This window comes from Ranitomeya variabilis, chromosome 2, assembly GCF_051348905.1.
Source record: "Ranitomeya variabilis isolate aRanVar5 chromosome 2, aRanVar5.hap1, whole genome shotgun sequence".
Lineage (NCBI taxonomy): Eukaryota > Metazoa > Chordata > Amphibia > Anura > Dendrobatidae > Ranitomeya > Ranitomeya variabilis.
In genome coordinates this window covers 997,843,355-997,867,012 of record NC_135233.1, presented here as the reverse complement: position 1 = coordinate 997,867,012, position 23,658 = coordinate 997,843,355, and the positions used below count along the sequence as shown (strand labels likewise).

General features: G+C 41.0%; 1 protein-coding gene across 2 annotated transcripts in view; it reads left to right on the top strand.

The window, feature by feature from the left end:
* Window positions 1–23,658, top strand: part of PIK3CB (phosphatidylinositol-4,5-bisphosphate 3-kinase catalytic subunit beta) — a 180,424-nt gene that overhangs the window by 130,992 nt on the left and 25,774 nt on the right. For both annotated transcript variants that reach the window (XM_077291135.1, XM_077291136.1), the window contains 6 exons: window positions 1,125–1,208; window positions 3,265–3,513; window positions 5,569–5,665; window positions 5,749–5,879; window positions 9,041–9,094; window positions 18,528–18,716. In XM_077291135.1, the coding sequence (XP_077147250.1) occupies window positions 1,125–1,208; window positions 3,265–3,513; window positions 5,569–5,665; window positions 5,749–5,879; window positions 9,041–9,094; window positions 18,528–18,716 (804 nt within the window). The remainder of the gene's footprint in view (window positions 1–1,124; window positions 1,209–3,264; window positions 3,514–5,568; window positions 5,666–5,748; window positions 5,880–9,040; window positions 9,095–18,527; window positions 18,717–23,658) is intronic.

Here is a 23,658-nt window from a genome sequence, read left to right as displayed (position 1 = left end):
ATAAATGGAGCAGCCATCGAGCATGCGCTCTGCAGCCCCATAGGGAATAAATGGAGCAGCCATCGAGCATGCACACTGCAGCCTCATAGGGAATAAATGGAGCAGCGGTCGAACATGCACTCTGCAGCCCCATAGGGAATAAATGGAGCAGCCATCGAGCATGCACTCCACAGCCCCATAGGGAATAAATGGAGCAGCGGTCGAACATGTGCTCTGCAGCCCCATAGGGAATAAATGGAGCAGCCATCGAGCATGCGCTCTGCAGCCCCATAGGGAATAAATGGAGCAGCCATTGAGCATGCGCTCTGCAGCCCCATAGGGAATAAATGGAGCAGCGGTCGAACATGCACTCTGCAGCCCCATAGGGAATAAATGGAGCAGCCATCGAGCATGCACTCTGCAGCCTCATAGGGAATAAATGGAGCAGCGGTCGAACATGCACTCTGCAGCCCCATAGGGAATAAATGGAGCAGCCATCGAGCATGCACTCCACAGCCCCATAGGGAATAAATGGAGCAGCGGTCGAACATGTGCTCTGCAGCCCCATAGGGAATAAATGGAGCAGCCATCGAGCATGCGCTCTGCAGCCCCATAGGGAATAAATGGAGCAGCGATCGAGCATGCGCTCTGCAGCCCCATAGGGAATAAATGGAGCAGCCATTGAGCATGCGCTCTGCAGCCCCATAGGGAATAAATGGAGCAGCCATTGAGCATGCACACTGCAGCCTCATAGGGAATAAATGGAGCAGCGATCGAGCATGCGCTCTGCAGCCCCATAGGGAATAAATGGAGCAGCCATCGAGCATGCGCTCTGCAGCCCCATAGGGAATAAATGGAGCAGCGATCGAGCATGCGCTCTGCAGCCCCATAGGAAATAAATGAAGCAGCCATCAAGCATGCTCTCTGCAGCCCCTTAGGGAATAAATGGAGCAGCGGTCGAGCATGCGCTCTGCAGCATCATAGGGAATAAATGGAGCAACGGTCGAGCATGCGCACTGCAGCCCCATTAAGTAATTGATAACTTGTTTTTAATGCACAATCCTTTTAATGAGCCACTTTAAGTTTGACTTTATTCCTTCTGTACAGATAAGCTTTCCTAATGGCTGGTTTGGTTTCTCCTGTAGATGGTATCTAAGAGTGTGTGGGATTTAAATGAAACCTACAAGATTACTCTAATAAAAGGGAGCAAACTGAACACGGAAGATACGGTAAGCGTCACCCAGTCATTAGTAGACTGATAAATCGCTTGTATTTTTATTTTCTCATCTTTGCTATGGCTTTCCTAGACACACTTGGACGCCATTGTTGCCTAGAGGGTCACTAAGGGGCTAATTCGTATGCAGCTAATTAAAGCTTTTACTAAAAGGCAATGTGTCAGTTTACTCAATTAAAGTATATGGAGGTCATAGTTGGGGTCTCCGTAGCCCTCCTTTTGAACCAGAATGTAAAGCTGCTCTGTAAGACACTTGCCATCTGTGTAATACATGGGCATTCACTTACAGTTGTGGCCAAAAGTATTGACACCCCTGCAATTCTGTCAGATAATACTCAGTTTCTTCCTGAAAATGATTGCAATCACAAATTCTTTGGTATTATTATCTTCATTTAATTTGTCTTAAATGAAAAAACACAAAAGAGAATGAAGCAAAAAGCAAAACATTGATCATTTCACACAAAACTCCAAAAATGGGCCAGACAAAAGTATTGGCACCCTCAGCCTAATACTTGGTTGCACAACCTTTAGCCAAAATAACTGCGACCAACCGCTTCCGGTAACCATCAATGAGTTTCTTACAATGCTCTGCTGGAATCTTAGACCATTCTTCTTTGGCAAACTGCTCCAGGTCCCTGATATTTGAAGGGTGCCTTCTCCAAACTGCCATTTTTAGATCTCTCCACAGGTGTTCTATGGGATTCAGGTCTGGACTCATTGCTGGCCACCTTAGAAGTCTCCAGTGCTTTCTCTCAAACCATTTTCTAGTGCTTTTTGAAGTGTGTTTTGGGTCATTGTCCTGCTGGAAGACCCATGACCTCTGAGGGAGACCCAGCTTTCTCACACTGGGCCCTACATTATGCTACAAAATTTGTTGGTAGTCTTCAGACTTCATAATGCCATGCACACAGTCAAGCAGTCCAGTGCCAGAGGCCGCAAAGCAACCCCAAAACATCAGGGAACCTCCACCATCTTTGACTGTAGGGACCGTGTTCTTTTCTTTGAATGCCTCTTTTTTTCTCCTGTAAACTCTATGTTGATGCCTTTACCCAAAAAGCTCTACTTTTGTCTCATCTGACCAGAGAACATTCTTCCAAAACGTTTTAGGCTTTTTCAGGTAAGTTTTGGCAAACTCCAGCCTGGCTTTTTTATGTCTCGGAGTAAGAAGTGGGGTCTTCCTGGGTCTCCTACCATACAGTCCCTTTTCATTCAGATGCCGACAGATAGTACGGGTTGACACTGTTGTACCCTCGGACTGCAGGGCAGCTTGAACTTGTTTGGATGTTAGTTGAGGTTCTTTATCCAACATCCGCACAATCTTGCGTTGAAATCTCTTGTCAATTATTTCTTTTCCGTCCACATCTAGGGAGGTTAGCCACAGTGCCATGGGCTTTAAACTTCTTGATGACACTGCGCACGGTAGACACAGGAACATTCAGGTCTTTGGAGATGGACTTGTAGCCTTGAGATTGCTCATGCTTCCTCACAATTTGGTTTCTGAAGTCCTCAGACAGTTCTTTGGTCTTCTTTCTTTTCTACATGCTCAATGTGGTACACACAAGGACACAGGACAGAGGTTGAGTCAACTTTAATCCATGTCAACTGGCTGCAAGTGTGATTTAGTTATTGCCAACACCTGTTAGGTGCCACAGGTAAGTTACAGGGGCTGCTAATTACACAAATTAGAGAAGCATCACATGATTTTTCGAACAGTGCCAATACTTTTGTCCACCCCCTTTTTTATGTTTGGTGTGGAGTTATATCCAATTTGGCTTTAAGACAATTATTTTTGTGTTTTTTCATTTAAGACAAATTAAATGAAGATAATAATACCAAAGAATTTGTGTTTGCAATCATTTTCAGGAAGAAACTGAGTATTATCTGACAGAATTGCAGGGGTGTCAATACTTTTGGCCACAACTGTATTTACCCTCCTATAAGAGAGACTTTAATTTAGTTAAAGGGATAGTCTTTTTAGGAATGCTGGACACCTGAATGTTCCACCAAATATTCTCATTGTGCATGATAATGAATCTGTTGTGTGTCCTCAGGTTGTGGTTCGGGCAGGCTTATTCCATGGCACCGAACTGTTGTGCAAATCCTTCATGACCTCTGAAATAGCGGGAAAGAACGATCATCTGTGGAACGAGACTCTGGAATTCGACATTTATGTGTGTGACCTCCCACGAATGGCTCGTCTCTGCCTGGCTATCTATGCCGTACTGGACAAGACCAAGACAAAGAAAAACATCAAAGCTTCTAACCCCAAATACCAAACCATTAAGAAAGCGGGGAAAGTGGTAATTATATATTTTCTCCAGCTTCCAAACAATACAAATAAATCTGGCATGTGACTGCTGAGACTTGTGGTTGGCTGCTGTTGTCCCATGCCAGTTTAGCACCATTGCTGTCAGTCTGCATAGACAAAATGACTGATGGCCACTGGAGCATCTACCCCGAATCACAGGTGGATTGAAGAATACAAACATATTCTCCAATGTACCAAAACTTGTAATACATGTTTTTCGTAGTTGTGTATCTTTGTTATAGTCACCTTACGTAGAACTCAACTGAGGATATTCTTTAGGGCTGGAGGTCGGATGCCTAAAAATTTGCCAGTTCAGTATTCCTAACCAGAAGCCACACACCCATGGACATCAGTTCCCTCTTGCCACACACTTGTTAACATCGTCTACAATTTTGTGCCATCCATAAAGCCGCTTACTGTTTTTGACCATGGTCAGCTGATGTGGACAGATGCCCACTGTTTTTGCTTAATACCTTTTTCATCTGTCATGCGCTGCTGTTGCTTCATTTTTTATGCCTTTTTTGTTTTTTCTAGACATGTCGCACCGTGATAACCCATCACCAGCAGTCACCCCAAATCTTCAGCCTTTACATAGCAATACCCATATAAAATGCAGTTGAAGGTCAAGTCCACCAGACTATGCTCGGTTCACATGACCACACGCAGTCTTTGTCAAGGACCTCTATGTGTCTCGATGCAATGTTTTTAACGTGCAGCGTGTTGTGTCTATCATTTTACTTGTGCCATTCGTTCAGTCTTGACTATTCCATATAAGCAATGAAAGGGTTAATATAGTTCATTTAACATAGTTATTTTTATTTTCGATATTGTACAAAGTTCTTAATGTATCCACCTACCTATCCTATGAAATGTGATCTGCTTAATCTAGAGCCAAACTTTGATTCTTTCGTTGCCCAAAGTAACTGGTGTTCTAGTAGGTAGCTGCAATTGTTAGAGGTAATGTATTATATACAAAAATGTGCAAAATAATGAAGGCCCCCGATTCATCAAGACCAGCTTATGAGGAGGTGTGATGGAGTCTGACGCTCCTGATCCATTTACAGCCGCTCGCCTGTTAATGTGTCCAAAGAAGTGAGGGGCGCTTCTGAAAAGTGGTGTGCGCTTGCCACAAATTTTGCTTCAGTCAGAGACTGGTGTCAGGAACGCCACCACATCATGAATTTGATGAGAGGGAATTGCCACATCCCTGTCCCGCCCCCCACCTCCACCAACTGTATCAGAGCCGGGCGAAAAAGGTGTGAGACTGCCAAAAGGCGCAACATTTTAGCGCAGCCTCACGTTGCCCCAAAATTTTCAACAAAATTCTAGCATAGAAGCTTTGATGAATCATGCTCAATGAGGCCAAACGGAGAAGCTAAAAACTGTAGCGATTAGCCATTGCAGTTTTTGGAATGCTTGTTAAACAATCACTTGATTTTGCAAAGGAACACCTGATTCACCTGTGGAACCGTGCGGCTGATTGTAATGGCCACATGGTGTTATGGGTGAAGCCACCGACACCTGTAAAATAAAGTGATTTGTTAAGGAATTTTATGAAAACAAAGCACAGCTGTTGGATTCTGCTTCTTCCTTGTGTCATAGCTGCAGTGTTCAGCTTTAATATGTATATATTGTATATATATATTTTTTTTCTAATCTCCATTGATAACATGTCATCACACATAGCGAGAGAAGTGAGCATCAAATTAAACCTATGGTTGGCATACTGTTATCAAGCCTATAGAGTACGTCACAAAGCAACAAAGATACTAGAGGCCATAATATATATTTATAATATGTATAATATAATATAGATTTTACTTATATATTATGACCTTCTGTTTCTTTGTTGCTTTGTGACCTACCCTCGGCTCGGTGCCGGTATGCCAACTGTAGGATTAGTTTGATGCTCACTTCTCTCGCGATGTGTGATATGTTACCATTGGAAATTAGAAATCAGCAAGTCACTGGGAATATAGCACACTAGATGTGGTGTGAGGTTTTGTGTGTGTTCTTCTGTATAATGTGTGACATATGCCTTTCGCAGCACTCTCCTGTGGCCTGGGTGAACACTATGGTGTTTGACTATAAGGGACAGCTGAAGACAGGTGAACATGTGCTGCACGGCTGGTCATCGTTCCCTGGTAAGTATGTACTGTCCTGGGGAAATCGTCATGTCTTAATTAACACAACTAATTAACTTTCATGTGTCTTTTTTTCCTTCCAGATGAACTTGAAGAAATGCTGAACCCCATGGGAACGGTCCGGACCAATCCTTTCACTGAGAACGCCACTGCACTGCACATTAAGTTCACGGAGTACTCTAAAGTAGGCATTTATTACCCTCCATTTGACAAGGTAATAATTTTCTACTGTGAGGAATTATCAGTTCCCTGACTGTGAAAAGATAATTGAAGTCACGACTGCGTTCTTTGTATTATGTAAAAATGCATGGCGCATTATTCCCGTTTTAATGAGGATGTGATCTGAATTTTTTAATTAGCAAAATATAGAAATCCTTGGGTTGCCATCTTCTGTGAGGCTGTCACGATTTCAACCTTGGGAGCCTGGAAAAAACTTGATTATAAACCTATTTGTCCGTGTATAGGGTGTCTATGCAATTTTTGTGCATTGGTAAACGTGATGTTACCCACTGCTTTAAGACTTCTGAGTGACAAATGTATCTGACTATGCAGTGATAAGATGACCATACATATCGGTCATGCCAATGCCCGTTCAGCCAAAGACTACTTTGCCCGATTCTTGCCCACATCCTCTCCCACACCCCACCCAAAGACATACTTGCTTATCTATGCCAAATTTTCCTGTGTTCTATATGGGAAATTGAGAGATAAGCCTGCCATATACATGATATAGCTGTCAGCCGAATGCAGTATCACCCCAGCTCCCCCGTGCACAGGACTGTTTTGCCTTTCCGAGCATTGACATCTTCTCTATGAGAGAGCCACTGTCAGACTCCTCTGGTGGTGGGATATCACCCGGACATCCAATGTGCCAGATCCTTCTCTGCCCCGACATCATCTGTTAGGGTAGAGGTGGGAGGCCCCCATGTACATCAGACTTTCAGCCAATCTCACCAATATCTGACGTTTTTTATTACTTTATTGTAACTTTTCTGAATGTATTTGTCATATATGGTCAGGCCATCATTATAATAAATAGTACATGTCAAACAAGCGGCATGATGGGGTCAACAGCCATTATCTGTCTAAAAAACCTTTGTAGCAAGCATAATATACCTAAGGGCAGTAAATAGCCAAATGTAGAAAAATATAGAGTATATCTCATACACTACCCATGGTATAAAATAGGACCTACGGTAATCAGGACCATCTGCAGAACACGATTCAAACAACAACCAGGAGAAAACAGTCATAAAGTCCAACTTATAGACAAAATTACAAAACTTTATTAATGATTGAATCAGGGACAAGGCAAACAGGGAGGTAAAAACACAGAGACAGAATCAACATCCACAAAAGGCCGGTGTGACCATCCTGGAAAATATATATATTTCTCTCCAATTTAATGTAAACATCGCATAATGTATGTGCCCATGTTAGATGGAACAAATTCCCACAACACAGTGATATGCACATAATTGTGCTAACACAAATCCATAAAAATTAGTCATGGAGGTATATAATAAGTACCTTGCAAAAGTGCAGCAGCGGGAACACACAAGGTCACACCGGACCACCCCGACGCGCGTTTCGGAGGACGCCTTAGTTTCTGTCTAAGCAGTTATCTAAAACCAGAGCAATATTGTAGGGTTTTAATGTAAGAAAACCAAAGGAAAAAGAAACCCCTTAAAAAATAACTTTTATTGGTATGTATTAAAAAAGATACTAAAAATAACCTAATTTATAATAAAATGGGCATAAGAGGGTCTAGTATGGGCTAACCCAAGAAAAATGCAGTCTGGGATGAAAAAGTAATATTTACCATGTATGCCAAGGATTTTTGGCACAGGTAAATTACAAGTAGGAAAGGTCTAGGGGATATAGATTGTGTATTACATGATATGTCCCTTCTTAACAGCGGAGGTTGGCACCCTTGGTATACGAAATGGTGCCACCGCTCTACGTCGACTAACCCACCCTGACCCTCAAAGGATTCCCTAAGCAAGCCACCACCAACACCCAAATAAAGTGCTTAAGTGCAAAGTATAGATGAATAATACTGTGTCTAATCAACAGAGAGCTGTGCAGGGATATGTCTCTATATGGATATGTTGTAAGCTCCCTTGCATAGGGTAATTAATGTCTCTATATGATGTGCAAAGAGAATGGCTTATAATTATAGCCTCAAAATAATTACATATGTATATAGGGAGACAAAGACCCTTATAAATCCAATAGAGAAAGGTTTAGAGGCTAATAAATTGGTAAGGAGGTCATGAAATAAACCCAAGTGGCATGGTATACGTGCATGACCCTAGAGGCACAATATATCTATAAAATGTCAGACACAAGTAAATATGCAAAACTGCCCATGATAGAGAGGTTGTACAGCCCAATTTGGGCACCAATACAAGTAAAGCATTACACCCAGCAAACCCCATCCCAATGCGTTTCCCCCCTTTTGTCTGTCCATACGGGGTTCATCAGGGGAAATGGTTTTGATAAGCAGCGGGCAGCATACGTGAATGGAACGCTGCTAAGCACAGCTACCAAGTGCTATTGGGTGCATGCAGGATGTTAAAGCAGATGAATAGGAGGGAGCAGATTCTGAGGAAAATGTAGAAAGAGGGAACAGGAGAGAATTAGCTCGATGTGTGTTAGAGCATCTTAAAAACGTGGGGACTATGGATTTATTGGATCATCTGGGGTAGTGCATTCCACAGAACTGATGCAGCATGAGAGAAGTCTTGGAGACGGAATTGGGAGGTTAGGAATATGGAGGATCTTAGTCTTAGATCAGTTATGGAGAGAAGAGCACGGAGAACATTGAATAATTGGCCGAATTAGTCAGATTAGACAGACTTTAGTCTAATTTGTGTGACCTTTGTCCTGCATGTTTCTTTCATTCATGAGTTTAGGAAAGTTAGCACAAACCTTGGTGCTTTCTGTAACGGTGGCCGCTCGTTATCTCTCATTTAGGCCAGTGGAAATAAGCTGCTGCCAGAAGGCTTTAATTGCGGCTTCCTTTCCTCTCTTCATGAAAACAAATTTATGCTAATCGTACATTTATGTAGGGTAGTCAGCTAAATATGCGTTTGCCTGACAACTGTGGAGGTGTATGGTTGTAAGACCCACTAAGCTGGGGTCAGTAGTTCTTCACCATCAGACGTGAACTCCATTACTGGTGTCACTGGAAGCCACCTTACATAAAGTCTTCCATCCGTTCAACCCTGCAGATCACCCCTAGTCTATGTATGGCATAATCGCATAGAGCTGCGGTTCCGTTCCTTTGTGATTTGTCTTATTCTATATTGTTATTACGGATCTCGATGTTGCCTGAACCCAAGGTATTAACTAGCACATTTTTTTTAATAGATACTTGAAAAAGCTGCGGAGATTGCTCGGCACAGTGACAGCCTGAATATGTCGGTGAGTTCCAGATCATTATGGGATATTACATGCGCGGTCTGTATCACAGCCTAAAGTGAACATCCGGAATCTGCTGGTCCTGTCCTGGGATACAGTATATACTGGCTGTGGACTCCCACAATGCACTGCTCCCAGGGTATACAGAAATGCCATATACATAAGCTGTAAAAGAGAAGGGAAGGATTGATAGAGCTGCCTAATATCTATTGGAATGTCGTAAGGAAGTGCAAAAGTGAACACTCCCTTTGATGTCTAACTTCACCTTTGCCCATCTGTGTATATACAATCTACAGAGATCTGGGCAACGCTGCAGCAACCGGATTTCTTTATCTTTCTCACGTCCACACTTACCACATGTCTTACAGTTCGGAGATTCATTTACATTTTTGCTGGCTACTGCCTAAAGCAATTCATAACTATGTTGTCCTCTGGTCACAGACACAAGACTATTGACTTTTTTTTTTTCTTCTGCTTTAAAATAGTTGGGTCACATCTCAGATATCAATGGCAGATCCTAACGAGAGGTGATTGATTACCTGTCAGGACTGCAGCTGCTGAATTCTGTGAGGTAAAACATTTTTCTGCCTGTTTGAAAAGTTGTTTTACCTCACAGAAAGAATCAGTTGCGCTCCCATACTGTCCTGTCTGTATATCCTTTTGCATCCTCTCCTGCCCAGGAGCTGTGGTATGATCAGACCATGTTCCTGCATGGTCAGACAGCCATTACACCGTACACAGCAGGGGCACCGTTATAAGATTATCTCAGGACAGGAACATTTTTCACATCCAATTGTGGAGTTATTTTTATTCTAAGATGCATTAATTAAAATGTACTTTATTCTTGAGAAAATCCCTTTAAAAATACCGAGTAATTCCTACTGTAAATACTGCACAAATCTCCTGAGACATCTTTGTACAAGCAGAAAGAAAGAGACTTCAACTCAAATATATTATATATATATATATATATATATATATATATATATATATATATATGTATATATATATATATATATATATATATATATATACTTTATATATATATATATATATATATGTATATATATATATACTTTATATATATATATATATATATATATATATATATATATATATATATATATATATATATATATATATATAGTATATATGTATACTGAGGCGTGTAAGAGTTTGGACGCCCCTGATCAAGATTATGTTACTGTGAACAGGTAAGCAAGTTGAAAACAAAATGATCTCTAAAAAGGCTAAAGTTAAAGATGACACATTTCCTTTCTATTTTACTCTAAAAATATATATTTTCATCTTTTACATTTTAGAAATTGCAAAAAAGAAAATGGGCCGATGCAAAAGTTTGAGCATCCTTGGAGATTTGTGTGCTCAGATAACTTTGACCAAAGTTTCAAACCTTAATTAGCCTTTTAGGGTCATGGCTTGTTCACTATCATCATTCAGAAAGGCTAAGTGATGCAAATTTCCCAGCTTGTAAAAACCTAGCCTCCTCTAACCTTGTGCCATAGCAGTCATGGGTTCTTCAAAGCAGCTGCCTAGCACTCTGAAAATAAAAATGGTGGAGGCCCACAAAGCAGGAGAAGGCTATAAGAAGATAGCAAAGCATTTTCAAGTTGCCCTTTCCTCAGTTTGAAATGTAATTAAGGAATTTCAGCTAACAGGAACAGTGGAGGTCAAGATAATGCCTGGAAGACTAAGCAACATTTCAGTGAGAGCTGCTTGTAGCATTGCTAGAGAGGCAAATCAGAACCCCCGCTTGACTGCAAAAGACCTTCAGAAAGATTTAGCAGACTCTGGAGTTGTGGTACATTGTTCTACTGTTCAGAGACACCTGCACAAATATGGCCTTCATGGAAGAGTCATCAGAAGAAAACCATAAAATTCAGGTCAGAAGAATGCAAAAGAATGTCTAAACAACTTTTTGCATTTTGGAAACAAGTCCTGTGGACCGATGAGGTTAAAATAGAACTGGCCAAAATGATCAAAGGTATGTGTGGAGAAAAAAGGGCACAGAATTTCAGGAAAAGAACATCTCACCAACCACTAAACATGGGATTAGATCAATCATGCTTTGGGGTTATGTTGCAGCCAGTGGCATGGGGAGCATTTCACTGGTACAGGGAAAAAAGGATTAGATGAAATTTCAAAAAATTCTAGATACTAACCTAACACCATCTGTAAAAAAGCTGAAGTTGAAAAGAGGGTGGCTTCTATAAATGTGTAATGATAATAAACACACGTCAAAATCCACAATAGACTACCTCAAAAGGAGCAAGCTGAAGGTTTTACAATGGCCCTCACAGTCCCCTCATCTGAACATCATTGAAAATCTGTGGTTAGACCTCACTCAAAATAGCAGTGCATGCAAGACGACCCACAGAACTGGAAGAATTTTCCAAGGAAGAATGGATGAAAATTCCTCAAACAAGAATTGAAAGTGTTTACAAGCTGTGATACTTGCAAATTGGAGTGCTACTGGGTATTAGTGATGCAGGGAGCCCAAACTTTTGCATCGGCCAATTTTCCTTTTTGTAATTTTCAAAATGTAAAAGAGGAAAATCTATAATTGTTTTGTTTTTGCCTACAATACAAAGAAAATGTGTCATTTTTAACTTTAGGCCTTTTAGACATAATTTCATCTTCAACTTGCTTAACTGTTCACAATAAGAGTAATTTATTTTGGCCAGGGGTGCCCAAACTTTTACATGCCACTGTATGTATATATATATTGTGTGAGTTCACTCCCTTCTGTTTAAAAGAATTGTTCCACAAGCATCATTTATCGTGAATCCGAAGGGTAGGTTATAAGAGAGTGATCCCATCAGTCAACCTCCATCCTAGCCAAAGAACAGTAGTCGTCTGTGCCCAATGTGAATGAAGTGGCCGTACACATGCTTTACCACTGCTGTACTACATTACTGAGACGACAGCAGCAGCAGTACGCAAGTGTGACTGCTAGTGAATGGAGTAGTGGTCACGCACTGACCGCTCTGTTCTCGGGTTGTTGGGAGTCATTGTATGTGTTGGACACCTTTATACATTTGGATAAGGAAGCTCATAGACAAGTTAATGTATAAGCTCCAGAAGCTCCTGATACATTGTATATACTGAATGCATATCACAGACATGACATGGTCAAAGTCTTAGATAATTTAAAGTAACATTTTTACAAGACTGTTTTCTTTAGTATGTAGACTTTATGTGTTAGTAGTGTTGTAAAATGGTTTCCAAAGGTGAACACTTGTACGTAATAAACCAAGGGCTTGGGAGACAATAAACGTCTCACCTGCCTGCCAGACAATATAAAAAGAATTGCTCGTTACATATTCCTCTGCAAATGCTGGGGATGGCTGATTTCTCTGTCGAGCACAACATGTATTCCTAAAGTGATTGTCCCAAATAAAATTAATTTTAACTAATAGATCTTGTAAAATTAACTAACTTTCACAATTGAACATTTAAAAAAAAAAATGTTCCTGCGCTGAGATAATCTTATAAATGTGCCCAGCTATGTACTGTGGAATGGCTTTGCCCAACCATAAAGAGCTACTCCAGTTCATGTTCGTCACTTATCACATACCACAGCTGAGTCCTGACCATAGACAAAAGCATAAGAAAGCTGACAAACAACACAGCAGGGATTCACAGCTGCTTCTTTCTGTTAGGTAACACATTTGCCTGCCTGTTTTCTCACAGGAGCAAGTGTTTTTGCCATCTCCAGCTCTCTGAGCTCATCATAACTCCAGTCTCTGAAGTAAGGGCCCTGGCTGCTGATGTGCTCATTTGTTACTGATTGAATTAATGATAAGCTCAGATGGTTGGAGATGTGGCAGAGACTCTCACAACTGTGATAAAATCGTCATGGAAATGTGTTACCTCATAGAAAGAAGCAGCTGTAAGTCCTGCTGTGTTGTGTATATATGCTCTCTTGTGCTTCATTCATTCATATTTAGATTGTGAGCCCCATTGGGGACAGCAATGATAATGTGTGCAAACTGTAAAGCACTGCGGAATATGTTAATAAAAATAAAGATTATGTATTATTCATTCCAAGGACAGAAGCTGTGGTATTCACCAACCATAAACTGGAGCAGCTCTGCATGGTGGGACACAGCAAAAAAGACCGTATATAGTAGGGACTCACGAATATTTTTTGTAACACATCCAATTGTGAAGCTTATTATTATTTCAAGATCTAGTCATTAAAGGGAACCTGTCACCCCCAAAATGGAAGTTGAGCTAAGCCCACCAACATCAGGGGCTTATCTACATCATTCTGTAATGCTGTAGATAAGCCCCGATGTATCCTGAAAGATGAGAAAAAGAGGTTAGATTATACTCACCCAGGGGTGGTCCCGCTGGGGTCCAGTCCAGGGCCTCCCATCTTCATAGGGAAAAGGTCAGAAAGGCCCGGCACCTGCGTACTGCAGTACTTTGCTCTGCCTTCAACAGGGCAGACAAAGTACGCCTGCGCCGGAGCCTGAAGACAAGAAGAGGACGTCATCTGATGAAGAGGGGAGGCCCCGGACCGGACCGCAGTGGGACCGCCCCTGGGTGAGTATAATCTAACCTCTTTTTCTCATCTTTCAGGATACATTGGGGGCTGTAGATAAGCCCCTGATGCCGGTGGGCTTAGCTCAACTTCCATTTTGGGGGTGACAGGTTCCCTTTAAAATGTACTTTGTTCTTGGACCAATACCTTTCAGATGAACTTAAAGAGGTTGTCCAGCCCCACATTGGAGGTGACCGATGACACATGTTGAGATGCATGTACGATAAATGGGGTTGTAATGTCACACTTGCCTCCAGTACAGTAGTGAGCAATGCCAGAAAACTGTTTTTATTACATAGTTGCATATTTTTGGCAACTACCTATGGCCCGCTTCATTATTCCATTTGCACCCCATTGTCTGTGCGTCATTGCTGGCTAGGTGTGAGGGTTCCAGATGTTTTCTGTTGATTCATAAATTCTGAATTTCAAAATTTTTACGCAAATGGACTGCAGTCCCCTCTTGAGTGATTTTATGTGCGTGTGATTTATTTTTTTATTTTTTTGGAAAAAATGTATAAACCACTTTGAATAATTTGGTGAAGAAAAAAAAACAATTTTACAAGACAAAAAACTAAAGAAAAGTGGCTTCAAATAAACCGCAAATGATGACTCTTCTTTTTTCAATGGTTGACTCCCCTCTGTTGGGATAAAGGTGGACGCTGACCTACAAGAGCCACCAGCGCATCCCCTAATTCTGGAGGATGGCTACTTAGTGGGCCACAACCCTTTACAGCCAGAGTCCAGTAGAATAGACAGATACTGGTCACCCTGGCTCACACTGGGGCATCAGATCTATTACACTTGGAGGAATGTGTTACTTTTATTTCTTGCTGAGCTGAGTCTTGTGGTTACAGAACATGTTGTTTAATGGTATACCAGAAAGTTAATTAATAACATGGCCTGAGGACAGTTCCATCCCACTGAGTGCAGGAAGCGTGGATCCCCTGCTGAGCTTTTCAGGCTATGGTTACCATTAGGACATTTACAACGCCAAAGGGAAATTCTTCTTGAAAAAGAAATAAATAAAAAGTAATAATGGTACGCCAGTATCTAATAAGTAACGGAGAGCCATTTCCTCCTTGTAGACACCTATTCTCGAAATGTTATAGTCCAGATAATAAAGCTTTGGTATTACAGCTCTAAATGTGTATTCATTAATGGAACTGATTTGCAAAATGTGAAATATTTTGTTCCCTGGGAGCCAACAGCTTGAGTTGTGCACAGGGGCGACACTTCTCACCCTTCCATCACCTTGGCCTTATATAGTCCTGGATGAGTAATATAATGCTTCCCAATTAATGGAGGTTTCTAGTTCACTATTGTACTTTTTGCATCAACTTCTTAAGATCTCTATTTGATTTGAAAGTCATTGTTTATTCCCAGAGGAGTAAAATCTGTCATTGTGTATCTAGCCAGGCTTTATTGTGTATCGACTTGTCTGACATGCAAGTGTAAGGAGACTTAAAAGCCATGCAATGCTCCTCTGTGAAATTAAATATCCAAATGGTCTCTTCAAAGAGGAAGATGACTTGAACTCTAACGCCACCTATTGGAAATAGCAAGCCTAAAAGTCAATATCGTCCCTTTAACAAGCCTTGTCATATGACTTGGGATAAAAGCCGAATCAGAATCTTAATTTGCAGACACTGTGTTTCCAGATGTTGCCCCTCCTCAGTGCAAAGAATGAGATCTGATTTGGCTAGGTGAGAAGCCTCTGTCGGAGGTCTACGGGGTACCGTCGTTTGTTGTGGAGAGTGACAGGCCAGTGTGAGGAGACCCCAGTCAAATACCCCTCATACAGGCAAATCAGCACTGAGAAGGGGCAACTCCCCGAATCACATATCTGCAAATTGAGATTCTGGTTTTACCCCAAGTCATGTGGCAAGGCTCCTTAAGGGGTCAAGATTGACTTTTAGGCCAAGTTCAGACATTCAGTATTTGGTCAGTATTTTACCTCAGTATTTGTAAGCCAAAACCAGGAGTGGAACAAATAGAGGGAAAGTATAATAGAAAACACGTCACCACTTCTGTATTTATCACCCACTCCTGGTTTTGGCTTATGATGTAAAATACTGACCGAATACTCAGCGTGTATATGTGACCGTAGGATTGCTATTTTCAGTAGGTGGCACAGAGTTCAAGTCATCGTCCTCTCTGAAGAGGCGATTTGCATATCCTCTAGGAGAAAACAAAGAAGGTTTCAATTCTAAGGTCGGGATCACACATACGCGAGATACAGCCAAGACTCGCAGGTGAAAACCCAGCTCTGGCACCGGCACTTGGGAGTGGAGCATGCAGCCGCACAGCAACACATGGAGCTGCACGCTCCGGAGTGCCGGCGCCAGAGCTGGGTTTTCACCTGCGAGACTCGGCCGTATCTCGCGTATGTGTGATTCCGGCCTAAGACAGCAAACGGATTTCTAAAACCATGAGGCATTGCTATAAAAAGTACATTTTAGAATTGCAAAAAATGTATATGTATTGTATTTTTTAACATAAAATGAATAAGGCTCATATTAGGAGTCTGAAATAACCATGTGGGACTGGTTTGAATGCATTTTCGCTTAATCTAACAAAAAAATATACACTAACATACCTTAAAGTCAAAACCAAAAGCGGATCCCAACTTTAAACTTTTTTTTTTTTTTTATATATACTGTATATTTTCATGTTTTGGATCCACTTTTGAAATAAAAAAACAAACCTGTGCGAAGCTGCTCTGTGAATCAAACCTTAGGTCGTTAATCAGTCCAGGAATTTCTAGTAGGAATAATTCAGAATATAAAAGTGACTTTGAGGTTACAAATCCATTCCCAGAAAAGATGAACTGTGCCCTTTTCATTTATAAAAAGCTATATTCATAGGGTCACAGTTGAAAGTAAAAGATAGCAAATCATAATTGGAAAGTTTTTACTTCTTTTATTTCATTATTTCATTTAAAGGGAAAGACAGAAGTCATTCAGAGATAATATAACACTGCCACCTAGTGGAAAGTCTGATGAACAGACTAATGTAAACCATATAAAGTCGTGAACAAAAGTGTGCAGACTGAGGCTAGTTTTGGTTTTCACAAAGTTTGTTGCTTCATCGTACCATAAAAATATCTGGCTTAAAGACCTACAATTACTGAAGTACAATTATAAGTACCGTATATAGTTTATGCATAGACTTAATATTTACTGTTCTGACCCTTTAAATTCATCCTGCCATGCTGTATATCAGCTCCGGGCCAAATCCTGACTGATGACAGCCCATTCTTGTCTAATCAGTGCTTGAAGTTTATCACTATTTCTCTGTTTTTGTTTGTCCTTCTGCTTTTTTGAGGAATGACCTTGGGTTCTCAAGAGAATTGCAATCTGGAGAGTTTCCTGGTCATGGGCCCAAAATGTCAATGCTTTGTTCACCGAGCCACTTAGTTCTCACTTTTTCCTGGTGACATGGTCTCCATCATGCTGGAAAAAGCATCGTTCATCACCAAATTGCTCCTAGATCGCTGGGAGACATTGCTCTTGAAGGATGTTTAGATGCCATTCTTTGTTGATGGCAGTGATAGAAGGCAAAATTGGGAGTGAGCCTACTCCTGTGGCTGAAAAGCAAGCTCTCATGAGTGGTCTCGGGATGCTTTACTGTTGGCATAACAAAGGACTTGTGGTAGTGCTCACCTGTCTTCTCGGGACCATCATTCTTCCAGATATAACAAAGGGGCTTCATTAGAGAAAATATCCCAGTCTTCTGGAGTCTAATCTCTGTACTTACTGCAGCATCTCAGCCTGACCTTAATGTTTTTCTTTTTTTTACCATCCATCTTGACACCAGGCCAGCCTCCAAGAGACTGTGTGCGCAGATGCACTGACACCTGCCTGCTGCCATTTCTGAGCAAGCCCTGCACTGGTGTTGAACTGATGCCATAGTTGAATTCTCCTTAGGAGACAGTCCTGGCATCTCCTGGATTTTCTTGGGCATCCTCAAGTCTTCTTCACAGCAGTCGAACCTTCCTCATTCTTGATGATCCGATAAATGGTTGCTTTAGGGGCAATCTTACAAGCAACAGTGACTGTAAAGCACTTTGGATGCGATGCAGTGATGACAGGATGTGTTTCCTTGGAGGCATCCATGGCTAACAGAAGAAGACCATGATTTCAAGCACCAGCACCCTTTTTAGGCAACCAGTCTGCTGTTAGCACGCTGCCATGCTGATTGAATTATATCAGCTGCCATGTCCTTGTTAACACTTTCTTCTGAGTTACCGAGAAGATCACTGAAATGATGTCAGAAGGTTATTTTGTGATAGTGCTGACATTCAGTAGAAATGGAGTCTTTGTGATGTAAGTTCGTTTTAGCCCTCGCGGGCAGGGTCTTCTCTCCTCCTGTAGCAGTCGCGACTTGTACTGTTTAAGATTATTGTACTTGTTTTTATTATGTACACCCCTCCTCACATGTAAAGAGCCATGGAATAAATGGCGCTATGATAATAAATAATAATAATAATAATAATTTTCATGGCAAGAAAGAATGACTTTGCAATTTTGGGCAATTCATCTGACCATTTGTCATAACAATTCAAAGTTAATGTAAATTGCTGCTATAAAAACTGTAGCAGGAAACATTGTGAAAACCAAAATTTGGGTTGGTCTCAAAACTTTTGGCCACAATAATGAAGCTAGATGTTCTAATGCAAAATGCAGAATTGTGATAGAAAAACACAATTACTGTGAAAAATCCATTAGTCGAATCTGTTTTTTTTTGTTTGTTTGTTTTTTAAATTTCTATCCGAAGATGTCCATCGGAACATTTAATCTACTGACCACTCAACTAATCTTCATTAATAGGATACAAGCTGTGATAATCTTCATTATGTCCATATTACAGGGGCGAGGAGGAAAGAAATTTAATATAGAGCTGAAGGAAATCATGGAGAGGGACCCCCTGTGCCAGCTGTGTGAGAACGAGAAGGATCTGATCTGGACTTTGCGGTACGACTGCCGGGAGAATTTTCCTTGTTCACTTCCTAAATTATTACTGTCTGTAAAGTGGAACAAGTTAGAAGATGTTGCCCAGGTGAGTAAGACTAGAAAGGACGCTAAGTCCATGATCCCAAGTGCAAAAACGCCGAGCACCAAAATACGCAATAGCAATCTGTTCTTATTATTGCATTTTTGCAGCATTGTTGTAATGCGTTCTCTTCTTTTTATGTATATATGTATTTTTTTTATTTTAAGGGTATGTGCACACGTTGAGTATTTGCAACCGATTTTTCTGCATTAAAAATCAGATTTATTTGAAATGGTGAAAATGCTGCAAAAAGGCTGAACGAGTTGACATGTTACAAATTTGAAACAACACTTTGCTTTAAATCCGCAAGTAAAAAAACGGAAAGCTGTATATATGCATAAGATTTCCGAAATCTCATTCTCATCTTTTTACCCTTGAAATGTGCATGGAAAAAAAAAGTATCAAGTGCGCAGGGATTGAACACGCTCTAAGCTTTTTTTTGTGCAGATTTGATGCAGCTTTTTTTAAGTGAAGAAACTTCTGTACTGAAAAAATGCAATTGTGTTTTTTATATGCATTTTTTTCAGACTTGAAGGGAAAAAAAATCCATAAATACTCATTCATGGGGTGGTTTGATTGTTCATGCCAATTTTGAAATAATCGTTAGATCGTCATCGCTTAATACTGAGTAGACAAGTGATGTGCTGCCAGTAATGCGCAGAATGATTGTACCACTCTGGTCTGTCCGTCTGAGCACACATCCACTTTCATTAAACTGTTAAATGCAGCAAAGTGTGTGCACAAAAAATGGTGCAGAAAAAAATGCAGGGTTTTTGCTATTTGGGAACATGACCTCGTAGCAACAACAATAATAATAGTAATAATAATAGTAGTAGTAATAATAGCAACATTTTGAATGATGGCACTCGTCCCCAAGCCAGTCCAAGGATAAAATCGCAGCATGCACAACTTGCCTCTGAGAACCAGTCGGCACTCGCCCAATCAACTCTATGGGTCCGTGGAAAAAAATTGGACCTCACTGGGATGACACCCAAGTACAGTCCAATTTTCACAGTTTGACATTTTACAGAACGTGGAGAATCCTTTCTTTTCTTTTTTTTCTCTTCACCTCCGAGGAAATTGGATCAAACTCTCATCAGAGTGCGATTAGCATAATCAGACCTTTTCTCAGATGCAGAACATAAGGTCGTCTGACCCTAGCCACACCGATAATAATAGTAAGGGCTCTTTTCCATTTGCGAGAAACACGTCCGTGTCTCGCATGTGAAAACCAAGCTCTGGCGCTGGCACTTGGGAGCGGAGCGTGCAGCTCCATGTGTTCCTATGCGGCCGCACGCTCCGCTCTGGAGTGCCGGCGCCAGAGCTTGGTTTTCACATGCGAGACACGGACGTGTTTCTCGCAAATGGAAAAGAGCCCTTACACTAATAATAACACTAAGAATAATAACAATAATAACACACTAAGAAAAAAAATAATAGTAACACTAATAATAACACACTAAGAAAAAAAATAATAGTAACACTAATAATAACACACTAAGAAAAAAAATAATAGTAACACTAATATTAACAGCAACACTAATAATAAGAATAATAGTAGCACTAATAATAACACGCTAACAATATTAATAATAGTAACTCTAATAATAACACGCTAAGAATAATAATAATAGTAACACTAATATTAACAGCAACACTAATAATAATAGTAACACTAATATTAACAGCAACACTAATAATAAGAATAATAGTAACATTTCCTTAAAGACCTGACATTACCTAAAGTCCCAAATTCTGAAATGGCACATCTTCAAGCGCCAATCGACTCTGAAGAAATAAAGGCAACGATCAAAAATTTGAAAAGAAATAAGGCCCCGGGGCCCGATGGGCTCACCGCGCAGTACTATAAAAAATTTGACAGCATACTTATACCCCATATACAAAGCTTTTGTAATGCTTTACTAAACGGAGCCCAAATGCCATCCGAATTTTACGTTGCCCACGTCACTGTAATTCCAAAACCGAAGAAAGATCACCTTTACCCCAAAAACTACAGGCCTATCTCACTACTAAACATAGACTTAAAAATTTTTACATCTATAATCACGGCCAGAATAAATAAAATACTGCCTACCCTAATTCACCGGGACCAAGTGGGGTTCATTCCCAGAAGACAGGGCCCAGACAATATTAGGAGGAACCTTAATCTAATACATTTAGCAAATCACTCCAAACAGTCCTTGCTCTTGTTAGCACTCGATATAGAGAAAGCCTTTGATTCTGTATCGTGGTCGTACCTGTTCGAGGTCCTTGCGAAATTTGGCTTTCCGAGTGGTTTCATCACCTGCCTTAGACTCCTGTACGATCACCCCACGGCCTATCTAAAGTTACCCTCAAACCAGCCTACCCCTATTAACATCCAACGTGGCACCAGGCAAGGGTGTCCGCTCTCCCCAGCTCTATTCGCCCTAGCCATGGAACCATTAGCGGAAGCTATCAGAACCAACCCTAACATTAATGGTCCTACAATTAGAGGTGATCACTACAAGGCTAGCCTTTTTGCAGATGATCTGCTTTTGTCCTTAGTCAATCCCATAATCACACTCCCAAATCTTTTTGTTGCTCTCCATGAATTTGAAGTGGTCTCTGGCCTCAAGATTAACGTAGATAAATCCGAAGCCCTGTTTATTAACACTCCCAAGGATGCACAAAACAACATAACAGCGCAATTCAAATTTACCAGAAAGGAGCAATACCTAACCTACCTTGGCATAAATTTAACCTCCCATAGGTCGGCTTTATTTAAATGGAACTATGCTCCCTTAATCTCTAACCTCAAATCGGACCTTACTAGATGGTCATCCATGCCCTTATCCTGGTTGGGTAGACTCCATGCCATTAAGATGGTTTCCTTACCACGATTTCTCTATGTCTTTCGATCCTTGCCCATTCCTCTCCCTGCCAAAACGTTGCTAGATATTCACAACATGATTTCTAAATTCATATGGCAGGGGAAGAGGCCTAGAATACGGCTTAAGACTATGTTTATTAACAGAAGACGGGGAGGTCTGTCCCTACCCAACTTCATCTTATATTATAGAGCGGCCCAATTAGCCCAGCTAATAAGTACTAATGCGGATAAACACAGCACTCCCAGATGGGTGAATCTCGAATCTCACCTCCTATTCCCATTCACCCTTCCTGGCCTTATGTGGACGTTGCAGAGACTCCCGAAAGGGATTCATAAGTTAGCCCCTTTTTCAGCACACTCCCTGATGCTGTGGAGGAAGGAGAGATTTAAACACTCCCTGCAATCCAGGTCCTCCCTAATGACACATATTTTTCACAATCCAGCTTTCTCCCCAGGGTTGGATCCTCGCCCTTTCAGTTGGTGGACATCTAGGGGTTTAACTACTCTTAAACAGCTTACCTCACCTTTTAACACTCTACTTACTAAGCATGAGTTCATCCAAAAATACTCTCCACCAAGCTCTGAAATATTGCGTATTATCCAAATTTTTCATTTCGCTGAACAGATACTGGGACATGGTACTACCCACCGCTCGTCGGGTTATGAACAAATATGCTTAAATGACCCACTGGGCGGGGGAGCTATCTCTTTAATTTATTCGAACCTAAATGCAATACCAGAAGACGTAAAACTTAAATATATGATACAGTGGGAAAATGACTTCAATAAGATAATGTCCCCATCTGATTGGCAAAAATGTTGTTGTTCCCTCACTAAGGGCAGTCTCCAGACTTCTATAGTTGAGACGTCTATCAAACTTCTACATAGAACATATTTAGTCCCGAGCAAGCTACATGTTATCTTCTCAAACATATCGGATCGGTGTTTCAGAGGGTGTGGTGCCCTGGGAGATCTGAGGCATACGTGGTGGGATTGCCCGGTCGTGTCCGCCTTTTGGACAAAAATCAAATCTATTGTAGAGGAGCTGTATGGTGGGGCGATCCAGTTGGAGGAAACCGTGTTCCTACTGGGGGCCAGATACCCGGGCTTCTCCAACAAGCTCCATAATTTAGTTAATCAACTATTTCTTGCTGCTAAGTTGCACATTGCAGCGAAGTGGAAGACAGCTACCCTGTCTCTCTCCCCAGTAATTGACAAGATGAACACTATCATGCTAAGTGAACGAATACAAGCTACAAGAGAGGACTCCTGGGAGTCATATTATAAAGTGTGGAGACCGTGGATTGAAAGGAATTCTAACAGTAATCTTGACCAGGCTTTAACATTATCTCTATGAGGCAAATCTAATATCTGATGGTTTCTATTGGACTCGCTCCTTATACCTGACCATTGATTGATTGATTGGTATCACTATGATGCAGTTATGGATCTCTTATCCCCCTCCCCCCCCCCCCCTTCCTTCTTGTTCTTTCCATTTACCTGTCTTTGTCTATGTGTTTATTTGTATTGTTTAAATACCATGAAAGTTATCCTGAATTTTGATAATATTTAAGTATTCTCCCCTGCGTGGGATTTTGTTGTAAAGCATTCTGGATTTATCTTGAAAATAAAAACTTGTTGAAACTAAGAATAATAGTAACACTAATATTAACAGCACCACTAATTCCCAAACTCCAGCCGTCATGGCCCCCACAGGTAATGGTGTCAGGATTAGTTATTGCACGGGTGGTGGAAGTATCATCAAGGCATGAGGAATTCTCGCCTGTGCAGCACTATGGAAATCCTGAAACCTCACCTGTGAGGGCTGGAGTTTGGGAAACACTGTCCTATGGGGTTGTGCACGTTGTGACTGTCGGTTCGGTGCACAATTTGCCTCCAATAGTCTTGAATACCAGCTGTAGTCATAAACTTCTGGGGGATTTTTCCTTACTACAGTTTTAATGTTTAAGCACTTTTGTTCCAAAGTAACGTAGAGAAAAGTGTTGATTGGAATACGTGTCTGGTACAAACACTTGCTTGAAAAGTGTGGAAATCATTACTTTACTTTTTGTCCTT